Genomic DNA, 12,949 nt, shown 5'->3' on the forward strand with positions numbered 1-12,949 from the left:
GACCCAGACCTATTGTGCTAGGCACTGCGCGCACATGGGAGGGGCAGCGACACAAGGCAGGTCGCCCAGTGCTCACTTCTCAGCACCGATAACCGTCACGGGAGAGACGCCGACAGACACGAACACAAGCAGGGAAAGGGGGTGGGCAGCCACATCTCAGTCGAGGGGGCCCGGCCAGCGACACAAAGTCACGTTCGCTCCCCTTGCCTGACGGGGGTGGGGGGGGGCAGGAGGAAAGGGGGGGGAGTAAAGCAGAGGGGAAGGGGGGGAGAAAATGTATCTGACAAACAACTGCGTTAACTACACAGACAACTAAAATAACTGAAGCTGGGTTGTGTAGAGAAGAAACAGAGGAGATGGGCCGTGCAGACACGATACCGGGACACTGCTGGCGTATGAGGCAGGCACCGCACATATGTGGTGTAAAAATTTCAAGTGAAGGCACCTGGAGCAGAGCAGCCACGAGGATGCCTCTCAAAGAAGAAAACGTATGACGTCAGTTTTTCCACTTCTGATTTAGTCAAAAGGGAAAGAGCTCACTACACTCACACAAACAACGAGGAGTCCTGTGGCACCTTGTAGACTAACAGATTTATTGGAGCATACGCTTTCGTGGGCAAAGACCCACTTCGTCAGAGTTTTGCGCCAATAAATCTTAGTCTATAAGGTGCCACAGGACTTCTTGTTGTTTATGCAGATTCAGAGTAACACGGCTACCCCTCTGATACTTACACTCACAAGTTCATTCTGCAAATATTATAAGAGGCTGGAAGGCGGAGACACAGACTTTACCCTCATAATATTCCCCGTTATAAAAGTTAACGAGGGTCAGACTCACTTGACAATAGTCTCTCTTCCTAGAATGGCAACAAAGTAGGAACGTGTAGGCTTCTGGAGAGAAAAGGTTAAGCAGCCAACACTCTGGGACATTTTCCTCTACATGCTAGGCCTGCAGAATTTATCGTTCAGCGGTGTCAGACTTGGCTTTCTTCAAGACGGCAAACAAAATTCGAACTTAACTGCTGGACTTTCCCACATGCCCGGGTTCTAACTCGGTGGTTCTCAACCTTTCCAGACTATTGTACCCTTTCAAGAGTCTGATTTGCCTCGTGTAAGTCAAGTTTCACCTCACTGGAAAAAACAAAAACAAAACCCCCCCCCACGACAAAAATCAAACCTAAAAATACAGAAGTGACAGAGTCCGCGATTACTGAAACATTACTGACTGCCTCGCTTTTAACATACAATAGAGGGGAGGGGGAGAAATCAATCAAGTGGGATACAGGCTGACCCTCTGAAAAGCAGGACAATCTGATCTGGCAACATCCATAGGTCTGATGGGCAGAGACCCTGGTTTGGTTTGGTTTTTGTTTTGCCTTCCTCTGCATCAAGGATGCGACAGGTTAACCAGTAAGCATCACCCTAAAGCTTACCGGTTCGCCGGTAATTGGCAGGGGCTGAAGCAACTCCCCACCTGGCATGAGCGAAGGTCTGCTCCTGTCCCACAGCGGACAGGGACTGCTTTCGGCCGGAGGAGCCCCTGTCCCCAGGGAGCTGAGCACCCGTCAGGCAGGGGCTACTCCGGTGGGGGCTGGGAGCCAGTGGCAGCCCTAGCCCCAGCGCCAGTCTGGGGGCAGGAGCCCTGTGTGTGCTGCAGCTGAGCTGAAGCAGTTGCCATCTCAGATCCTGCTTCAAATCGGGTAACCGATTGAACCATGGGTTAACCGAACGTTTAACCAGTTAACTGAAGAACGGGGATTTCACACCCTACCCTGCAGCCGAGGTTCGGGTCACTTGCGGGTTTCAATGAGAGTAAATGGTGGATTCTCTGTAACAAAGTCTTTAAAACCCGGATTTGTTTTTAAGGCAGCCAGAAGCGAGGGGGCTATTTCAGGAAAGCAGAGGGGAGATTCGGTGTCTGCCGGCAACCTCGAGGAGCTCAGGCTAGCGGATCACAATGGTCCCTTGTGATCCTCGGAGACAAACCCATCCCAAGCCTCATACAGGACAAAGTGGATACATGCATCTGGGAACATCTTTTTGCGTTGGCAAAGGAGGCAGATCGATCCCCAACACAAAGGGAAGAGCAGCTTAGGTTTCCTCTATTCCTGCTGGATGGTAATTTATTAACTGCCCATTAAAACGTCTCGTCGATGTGAGGTAACCTAGATGGAAGAAAGGGCCAAACAAGTGATGCTTGTTGCGATCAGCAAGTGAACTGCAGCTTGTTAAAAGGATTGGCAAGTTCAAGGTCTTCCCACGGAAACTAAAACCTTCACTGACCTTCAGAGATGCTGCTTAGAAAGCCACTTTTAAAAGGTCTCCCTTCCATGGCAAATGAAGAATTCTCTGATTAGGGATCAGGCTAAGCAGCAGTTTGCGTCGCCGGCCCCATGTGCTCTCCTAGACTTCTGCCACCGTTTTAGTTTCCTGTGTATGCTTTTTAAAAATCCAAGCAGTAAGAGCTGTAAACATTAGACCACACCCAACAGAACAAACTTAAGTACAGGCGTTTGTTTTAGGTCTAGTTAGACTATAGACAGAGCAAAACCGGAAGGGGCGTTCTAATACTTGCATTATTTTAAATTTTAAAGCCCTGAGCCAAGAAGCTGAACTACAAAGAATTAAACACACAACACTCGAAACCTTTTCACAAAAAGGCACTGAAACTATTGACACCACCCAAGCAAAAAGAATGCAGGTAGAATATGTACGTTCCAGACGCCCTTCTTTAAAAACCTTTCTATAGTTTTCACAAGTTGCAATGGAATTCCCACCAGCTCGAACGGCACAAGCCAGATCTCACGTTTCGCTCTCAAGCCACTGAAGCGGTTTGAAAATGAGACGTAAAAAGCTTCATAGAAACGGGAAAGGTGCGTCCTCCTGGGGGGGGGGGGCTGTTTTTGCTCAAACTTTACAAAGCCGTCACTTCTGGGGTTGCTAAATTGCCACGTTTCAGCAGGCCCACCAACGGGGGGGGGGGGGATTCAAAAGGGCTGGGGGGCTCCAGCTGCTGCCATCACTACTGGAGCAGTGGCGGGAGCCCTAGGTCCTTTAAATCACCTCCGGAGCACTGCATTGCATGCTCCAGGCAGCCCTGAGGGCTGGCTGCCCCCAGCCTCGCCCCTTCTGGGAGCATGGAACTGGCCCCCTTCCACCTTGGCCAGGGGCCCAGCTGTCAGTCCCCCTGTATTTCAGCTAAAAAAGGAAAGAAACTGGATGAATTATGAGACTCTGAAGGCAATGCCTTCAAACGGAAAAACTTGTACGACCTTCCTCGTCGGTGTTGCTCCATGCACCTTGCAGAAGATCAGATTTCTGTTTAGCGTTTAGTACCCAGAGCAGATTACTGGGGGCAGTTTTAATCTGATCAAGTTGACGTCCATACGACTTCTAACGCGTCTCCGCAACAGCTTCAGCCTAAGCCAGTGTATGGTGCACAGCTGGGCCGCTGTTAGAATCCGTGTAGGATTTAGGGAGCTACAGCAGCCGGGGTGTATGGAATTTTGTATGGAGCTTTCTGAATGCAGGGCTGAGCCAAACGGAAGACAGGAGGTTTACAGTTCCTAAGTTTGGAAGCTGTATAAAGCAGGCTGGGCAGCCTGCAGCCCTTCAGGGTTTTGTGCAGGGCCATGAAACATTTTGGGCTCTGTTACCCATGTGCAGGGTTGCCAGATCACCATAGAACTATAGAGATGGAAGAGACCTTAGAAGACCGTCAAGTCCAGCCCCCTGCCCAAGGCAGAACCAATCCCAATCACGCTTCTTTCCTCCCAGTGACACACATGTCAAGCCAGAGCCACGAAAGGAGGTGCATGCCGATGGCACCAATATTGACCAAGAGTCACGTGTTCCCTCGGCAACCAATCGGCACCCACCGCAAAGTCTAGGTACACAAGTGCAGGGAGCAAAACTGCCCTAGCCTGGGAGACCGTCTTGGGTACGAGAATCTTGCAGCCCACGGAGGCCCGCTCGCCTCGCCTGCCTGCCGCTGCCCTGAAGTCACCGCCAACCCCTTTGTGCGCCATCCCCGGCTCCTTGGAGATGATGTTACTGAGCCCGGCGGCAGCTACGTAGGACAGGGCTCTGGCTGGCGAGACCAGCAGGAAAGAACTTCCACTCACGACCACACCAGCAAGGCAAGGGGACATCTCCATGCAAAAAGCCCCGGCGCAGCGAGTCCGAGAGCCGACGGGGCAACTGACCGCAGCTTGTGCTATGGGGCTTAAAAAACAAAAACCAAAAAACAGACACTTCCTACGTGGGCTGGCGCCTCGGCTCCGGGACCCTCCCCCTGTGCTGGGTTTCGGAGCCGAGAATCCAGCTAGAGCAGGAATGTCGCTGATACCCCTCCCCCAAGCGGCGAGGCAGGCAGTGGGTTATTTTCGCCGGGCACCCACAAAGGGAAGATGGGAGGAAGGAAGGAACCGACGTGGAGCTGAATTGCCGGGATCGCCGAGGGAAGGCAGGAGCAGCTTCGACACAGCTAGACTGAGCCAAAAAAGGGGGCAATGCAAGTCCTGGCAGGCTTTGTCTCAAGGGTGAACAGGAGGGAGGGAAAGGAGGAGCCGCTGAACGTGTCCGAAGGGAGGGTGCCGCTGGAATGGGTTACTCTGCGGGGCAAACACGTCGCGCATCCAACAGGACAGCTACAGGCACCATGTTCAGGGCCGGCGGTCGCTGGTTTACAGCCAGCAGGGCCCAGCCCGTGAAGCCAGCTCCAGCAGCGAGCAGCCAGCCTGCCCCCTAAACCCCAGCTCGATTTCTGCCGAAAACGAACCCTCCTGTTTACACCAGCCTCTCTCTTCACAGCTTCCCCGCCTGCCTCCCCAAGGGGCAGGGACGAGTCGTAGGCGGGGACCATTTCGCCTTTTTTTTTTTTTTAAAAAGGTCGGAAGCGTTTGCGCCAACGGCTCACGCGACCCCTCCCCCCAAAACTCTTCCAACCCAGCGCCCACGATGAGGCGACTGGTTCCCCCAGAGAAATCGTGCCGGCCACGCAAACGGGCTATGCAACAGGAGCGGAGCCATTTGCAAGTCCAACCTCTTCACGCGGACGCAGCCGTTTGCCTGAGCAGCCGCTGCCAATGCCCGGAACTGGCGAGCTGCTGCCGAACCCCAACCCCACCCGAGAAACGAGCGCGCTTCGCCAGCGCCCCTCCCCAGCCAGCCACGTGAAAAGCAGCCACACGGGTGCGCCAAGCCGTCAAAACGATTCGTGTGCTCAACCCACCCTGAATTCCCACCCTCGCTGTGGGAAGTGGGGGCGCGGGAGGCACACCCAGGTTTTCGGCATCCTAGTCCCCACGCCTCTGCCGCCCAGTATCCCAGCCAGCCGGGGTGGTCGGGGCCCTGCCCCCACTACGGGGAAGGGAGGAGATGGGGCAGCGCACCGAGCTCATCCTGCCCCCCAGCATGGGGAGGGGGAAGAGATGGGAGGAGGCGTGTGCCCACGTGCACCCCAGCGTGCCCAGCCCCCAGAGCACGAGGGAGGGAGGGAGGGAGCAGCGCAGCTCTCCCCCCCCCCCCGGCCCCTGGAGCACTTTGGAGGGTGGGCACTGGGGGGGCAGCAACACTCCGCCCCCAGTACGCCTACAGCAGGTGTTCTGGGGGCGGGGCCATGCCTGGCAGTTTAGGAAGGCAAAGCCCCCCCCACCTAAGCTACTGGGCACCCCTGCAGCTGGTTGCCGGCCCGGTCTCTAGGGAGGGGTAAAGGTGGGGTGCAGCTCAGCACCCCCACTCAACCCCTGCCCCCCGTTTCCCTTCTAGCCACTGGTTAGCCCCCCTATGCTCCTCAGACAGCCCCAGAGGCACAGGAACATTTTTAAAAGTGGGGGAGCTGAGCCCCAGAGCAAAGCCCCAGCACATGAGGCCAGCTGCAGGAGACCCCAGTATATGGGGCTCAGACGGGGACCCCAGTAGGTGGAGCTCGCAGCAGAGCCTCTGGCACTGGGACCTAGGGTGCTAAGCCAGGAGCCACAGGGTGTTGCAAAAGCCCCCGCGCCTATGGACGATGAGCAGCAAGAAGCCTTTGGAAATACGTTTGCCACCTGGCCGCCTGCATTCTTCTGTGGGTTACAGGAAAAGCAGGGACGCTTTCCTGCCCTCCCAGGAGATGAAACCGACAGCTGCACTTTCCAAGAGTCCCTGTCCCCGCACAGCCGTCAGACCCCACCCCGGGCGGGTTTCCCTAACGCGAGACCACAAAAACCCGGCTTGGAGCCTTCAACTTTAACGAACTGGAAGCTTGTGATGCCATTCGCCGGGCAGAGCCGACCAACGCGCCACGCAGGGAGACGACCCCCGCATCTCGCACGCAGACGGGAGGTGCATTTATTCCGCCATCGCAACCAGACAATCTAGAAGGCCCTCCCACGGCAGCTGTGCCTGGCCACGTGCGAGAGGACCACTCTGAAGAGACCCAACACAAGCCAGTCAATGGAGAAGTTTCTTTTCCCGTATGGAAGGGCACTAACTTGTGTTTCCCAGGGAGGAGCACGCCAACCGAGCTCAGGTTGGCTGAATTCCTCTTTGGTACGGCAACGCCAGCCGAGGACACCCAAAATAACTCTGAATCACTGAAGCTGGAGCCAACAAAAAGGCTGGCTCTTCAAGTGCAGAGGGACATCCTTATCAGAAGCAAACAGGAGGAGCAACATCTGATCGCATACCTGTCCAGCAGTAATCTGGTTTCACTCCTGTTAAACACTTTACTCTATTTATAAGTAAGCTGCCTGACTTACCCAGTTCTTTAGATCCTTGGCTTTCACAGGCCAACTCCCCCATTTTAACCAGCGCATCGAAATAGCCTTTCGCAGCGTATGTCACACCTGAAAAAAGAATCAAGAAATACAAATGAGTCATTTGCTCCAATGCGTCTAATAATTTCTACCATGCCCAGAGTGCTAAAGACTGTACAGAACAGCCAGCCAAAGTCCCTGGTCCACAGAGTTTGCAATTTAATTTAAGATACAAGACAATAAATTAGTAACAAATTAGCAAGGGGAGGGGGCAGGATGAGGCAGAGGAAAAGGTTACAACATTAAAATGATGGGGTTATTCAGACAAAAAAAAATAAAATAAAATAAAGACCGCGCATAAGAACGGGATACTTTTCCATAAAACTCCGGCATAAATTAGTATCACCTGTAAGAATCATTTGATTGTTCAGAAAACAACCCCATTGCTAAACAACTACATATCACGGACTTTTGCAACAATTCATTCCTGTAGCTAGTTTGCTGGCATTCCGACGCCATGCATCACTTTTAATCAGATAAGCAGGGGGACTCCTGTAATCACAAGAGCATGTTGCACAGCTTTGGGTCAACACCATTAAATGATGTGCCTTTCTTCCAACATGTGTTACTGATTAAGAGGATTTCCTTTAGTGCCCATCAGAAAGGCTAAGATCAGAGCTGTAAAACAACACGAAAGGCAATTTTTAAAAGTTACCAGCAGCCTTGTGCCGAAACATTGATTCTGGATAGAGAGAGGAGTCTAGACTCAAAGTCCCTCATGCAGGTTTCCCTCAGAGAGCTTTCAGATACAACAGCTAATCGGTTGGTTCTAGTATAGGCATGTGCTTTAAAAAAAAAAAAAAAAAAAAAAAAGCCGAACAAAAAACCCTAGAAACTCAATTAAGCGTGCAACATTTCAAACAAGCCAGTCTCCGTTTCTGGTCCACGTCATTCAGGGACGTATTAATAAAAAATAAATACCAATCATATTAATTCACCTTTCTTTTCAAATACAGATAGCTTTTCCCCTGCAAGACTTTGTGCATTTCCTCCCCAGAAGGAATTTGATTTTTAAACACACCCCAAATACAGAGTAAGAGACTTTAATAAATGAAATTAACAAGGAAAAAACCCAATTTCTTAGCTCAGGAGGTTTTGCAGGTGGAGGCTGTGAGAGCGCAGTCGGGGTTCCCCCAATCCTGCACCCCCATAGCAGCCAGAACAGTCTCCACCCACCAGCAGAGTAGAGAGGGGTTTATTGATTTTCCAGAATACAGCACAGCATAGATGTGATGTGGCAATAGGAGGCGGCTAGGATGCCCCAGACCCCTCCCTAGGCTGTCTCCATCATGTTTCCCACCCCAGACTAAATCTCCCCTGCCCCCACATGCCTATGTCCTTTATTCCAACCTCCTTCCCTCCCCGCAGTCAGAACCAGTCAGGGCAGCATCTGGCCCCCCTGCTGGGCCGTGCTCAGACAGGACCAGTAGGGGTCAGCCCAAGCCTAGCACCCAGCAAGATGCCCCCCTACATCACAGAGGTCACCCACTGCTGCATATAAGGCACCACGAAATACCAGCCCCTCAGGAGATTAACGCAAGAGCCCATAAGAGCAGGAAGAATTGTATTGGCCTTTAGTCTGTGGAGCCCGCCAGGTGAGTCCCATTGGTTATCTCCCACCAGGGCCTGCGTGGGAGTGGGGGTTAGGAGCGGTCAAGGAAATCTCAGCCAAAGGACGGGATACAGTAGGCGTCTGAGTCAACCCATACAAGGAGCTTTTTGTTTATTTTTTTAATTAAAGAGAGGAGTGTAACTAAAGGCAGAACCGATACAGGCAGGTAGAGATAGGAGCTGAACTTCTGAAAGGATCCCAGGGCCACCGATAATAGAGGCTTTCATCGACTGAGGCTTATACCCTCCACTGAATCCGCAGGGACTTCTTTCTCCGCAGGTAAGAAGCAATTAAACGCGACACGCCAGCTCAGTTCTGAGAAGCAACTTCCAAGAGCGCCCAGCTGGACTCCGCTCAGGAAGCTTTGTAAGACGAGCGCCAAGGCAGATTTTCAAGGTTGCAGGTGACCGAGTTGGAGAGGCCGCGGGTCTCTGACCTAGAAAAATCTGCTTCAAAACATGCCGAGTGTGAGAACTAGCACAGAGCAGGCGGGCGAGGTCAGGGAAGGGTTCAGGGGGACATGGGAGGGTGGAACTCTACAGGAGTCGGTGCAGTTCCAGCTGAACACTGTTTTGGAGCAGGAAAAAAAAAGAATCAAGACTGAAACCCAAGCGCTGTCGCACTTCCACGCTACAAATTAAGACACATTACGATTTACCTCCACGCTCAGAGGCTCAGCTTTGCTGTGCACCCCCTTTCTGCAAGAGGGCATCGCAGGACAGATGCCGTTAACACAACTGGCCCATAAGAGGTTTACAGGGATCTCCTTTAAAAGTATGAAGTTGTTTTAAGAACAAAGAATGCAGTTGCTTAGATGCAATGTTTTTCCATCAAACAACAAGGTCTTCAAAAATGAGGGCAGGGTCCCTCTAAGGAAGGATTCTTCATTTATTAGGCAAAACAGATGCTCAGCAATGCTCAAACGGCCAGGTCTGGATTACCAAGCCAACAGGTAACTCCAGTAACGGCTTGGTGGTAAGGTGGAGACGCTATTGGTGAAAGATGGAAGCAGGCACTGATTTACAGCCCGGAGTTTGCAACACAGACAGAGGGTTCCCGCCTATGCCTCTGGAAGGCAGAACAGCATCTACCAGGCAACACTGTGGAATGGTGCAACATGGTTCATTGCTTATGGGGTAAATTGAAGCCTGGAAGATCTTTTGGGGATCATAATCAGGCTTTTGGAACAGGAGCACTATCCTAGGATTCGGCCCACTAAGCCAGGATGGAAGGAGGCCCTCAAGAGCGTTCGCTCAATCCCAAGAAGGCTCATGGGACTTCAAGAACTTCTCCGGAAGGTTCTGGAGGTCCTCACGAGCTGGTTAACTTCAGGTTGGTCATGGCTTGCTTGTCCTCACAATCCCCGGGAGTCTTCCAGGATCTGGGGCCCAGTGTCTATGCCAAAGTGGGCTTGGATTTTCACGTCCCACTGAGAATTCCTGGTGGCAGCATTAAGCTGCCGTGTCCAGAGATGTGGTAGCTGAGCTCCCCGTGCAGAATGCTGCCCAATATTCAGCAAGTGGCATTTCCAAGTGCACATGCAGGGGTTCCCCAAATTGCACGCACAACTTTTTGCATAAGGTTAGTTCTTGCACTTGGAAGCTAACGTGGAAAAGCCAAAGTCAAAATTCTAGGTACAACGCATAGAATCCTAGAACGGGCAGGGACCTCAAGAGGTCATCGGGTCCAGTCTGCTGCCCTCACAGCAGGACCAGGTACTGTCTGTCTAGATCATCCCTGACAGGTGTCTGTCCAACCTGCTCTTAAATATCTCCAGTGATGGAGAATCCACAACCAACCTAGGCAACTAGTTCCAGTGCTTAACCACCCTGACAGGTAGGGAATTGTTCCCTATGTCCAACCTAAACCACCCCTGATGAAATTTAAGCCCATTGCGCCTTATCCCATCTTCAGAGGCCAAGGAGAAAAATTGTTCTCCGTCCTCCTTGTATCGTCTTTTTAGGTACTTGAAAACTGCTATCGTGTCCCCTCTCAGTCTTCTCTTTACTCAACTGAACAAGCCCAATTCTTTCAGTCTTCCCTCATTGCTCATGTTCTCTAGGCCTTTAATCATTTGTGTTGCTCTTCTCTGGACCCGCTCCAATTTCTCCACATCTGTCTTGAAATGCGGTGCCCAGAACTGGACACAAATCTCCGACGGAGGCCTAACCAGCGCAGAGTAGAGCAGAAGAATGACTTCTCGGGTCTTGCTCACATTTTACCCCACTACTTCAGAGGGGGACTCGTTTTGGAGCCACTGACTGCGAAAGGGAACATTGTGTTACGCCCCGGTAGCTCAGTGTCGAGATGAAAGGCCATCACCAAGGTTTCGGCGGCCATTTTCTTGAGGTCAGTGGAGAGACGGTCACTAACGGGGGTGAGGCCTTCACCTTCGGCCACAAGAGCAGAACAAAAGGAAACATGCGCTGAATTGAGGGGTACGTCAGGAATATAGATGCGAACAGTCAAGCAGCGAGCTCAGCTCTTTGAGGTAAACCCTCACGGAGGTTGCCTGCTTTGCTGATCTTCCCATTAAAGGGGAAAAGCATTGACTGGGGGCCAGGAGTCACACAGGGCTGTAGCCTTGGATACCTGGAGCCCCCCTCTCCACACGGTGCCATAAGCAGTGGCTAAACTTCTGGCCACAGAAGCTTCCTTGTGGACTGAAACCACCCTGCTCTTTTGGCACGATGGCCTCTGACAGGGCCAGAGCAGTAGAGCCCCCTCCAAGAACACACGGTAGCAGTGGCATCAGTCCACGGTTTTCCTCGTCTGAGGAGAACAACAACTGTTGCGCCGCCCACCAGCTTTTTGGGCTCGTCCCCGTTGATTGGCTGGCACTAAGCAGGGCTGGCATCCCTTTGACCCCAGACTCTAAGGCATTCCTGATAAACACGGCCCTGGCCAGCAGCTTTTCCACTTTTCCCGGTTAGCTCTTCTGCGGCACGTGGCGATGAAGTGCCAGGACTTTGCTGGACACTTAGAAACCGCTCTCTGAGCTGTCTGTCTATCCAGCTCATCAGTTTGGGTCCTCTGATTACAGGGCAGGAGCAAGATGACCCCACTGGCCATCACCTTCAGTCACTGGTGTTCTACTTAGTCAGCTGCTCCGACTTTAGAAGGAGCACTCTTGCTCGGATACTCAAAAGACCCTTCACATACTCAAAAGACCCTTCACATTTTCTCTCTTTTTTGGGGAGCGGGAGGGGTAGAAACTTTATTAAAAAGGTGAATGAAACACTTGGTCACCAACTGACATCAACAGGCAGCAGGTTTAAAACAAAACAAAATGAAGCATTTCTTCAAGCAACACACTGTCGACCTGTGGAACTCCCTGCCAGAGGATGGTGTGAAGGCCAAGACTACAACAGATTTCAAAACACAACTAGATATGTTCATGGAGGATTGGTCCATCCATAACCTTTAACCAAGATGGGCAGAGATGGTAACCTATGCAGTCCAGACAAGGACTCTCAGCCATTTCACATTGCTAATCACAGTGGCAGATTGATATCCGGTGGCCTACAGGAGCAAGACAACAACCTTAAAACAGTGCTTCTCGTATGAGTTACTATCTCAACAAACCTTATCAGAAGGCTACCCGACACGGATGTCAATCTACTGGTGCGATCAGCCATGTGAAATCTATCGCCCAACAACCTGCCAGAAACATGCGGCACAGAGAGCACTGAGTGAAACTCTGTGCCCTCTCCTATCCAGGAAATCCATGGCTAAGGACATGTCTCTACTACCCACTGGATGGACAGGCAGCTATCAATCCAGCAGAGGTCAATTTATCAAGTCTAGTATAGATGCAATAAACTGACCACCTAGTGCTCTCCCATCAACTCCGGTACTTCACCAGAATGAGAAAAGTAAGCGGAACTGACGGGAAAGCATCAGCTGTTGACTTACCACTGTGGAGATACCGCAGTAAGCAGATCTACGGACACCAGCTTCATCTACGTCAGGGGTGGGCAAATTCCGACCCACGGGCTGGATCCGGTCCACAGGGTTAGTGGCGGTCACCCGCCAGGGACTATGGTTACCTGCAACTCCACAAGTATCGGGGGATCGCAGCGCTGGCTGGCCGCAAATTGCCGTCCCAATCCATGACGCTTCCCACCACTCGCATTGGCCGCAAACAGCGATTCGTGGCCAATCAGAGCGGCAATCCACCGATACTTGCAGAGGGGAGGTAAACACAGGGACTAACCCTGGGGGCTGCCTTTTTTTTTTTATTGCCCACCCCGATCTACATCGCTGACGCCACGGATCTTAGGTCAACGGTCTGCAGTAGTACAGGCACGACCCTGGTGGCCATAAGGACACCTTTTGGCCTTAAAAATATGCAACTCAACCAAAGCCAATAAGCCATTTAGTGATTTAAATCGGTGTTTCTTGACCTGCCCCCAGGAGCAGCAGATAGTCCAAGGGAGCGATTGCTGTTTTAAGGAGTGGTTCGGTATTGTGACTCATTCCTGCTGCTGCTCCCAACCTTGAAATGGCTGCCTCTTTTTATAAAAAAAAAAAAAAA

The 12,949-nt window shown here is 51.9% G+C and overlaps 1 protein-coding gene across 6 annotated transcripts in view; it reads right to left on the reverse strand.

The window, feature by feature from the left end:
* BAIAP2 (BAR/IMD domain containing adaptor protein 2) overlaps positions 1-12,949 on the reverse strand; it is a 94,777-nt gene that overhangs the window by 65,332 nt on the left and 16,496 nt on the right. For all 6 annotated transcript variants that reach the window (XM_075904079.1, XM_075904081.1, XM_075904076.1 and 3 more), the window contains exon 3: positions 6,744-6,830. In XM_075904079.1, coding sequence (XP_075760194.1) covers positions 6,744-6,830 — 87 coding nt within the window. The remainder of the gene's footprint in view (positions 1-6,743; positions 6,831-12,949) is intronic.

The sequence above is a fragment of the Pelodiscus sinensis genome, chromosome 20 (genome assembly GCF_049634645.1).
Source record: "Pelodiscus sinensis isolate JC-2024 chromosome 20, ASM4963464v1, whole genome shotgun sequence".
Lineage (NCBI taxonomy): Eukaryota > Metazoa > Chordata > Testudines > Trionychidae > Pelodiscus > Pelodiscus sinensis.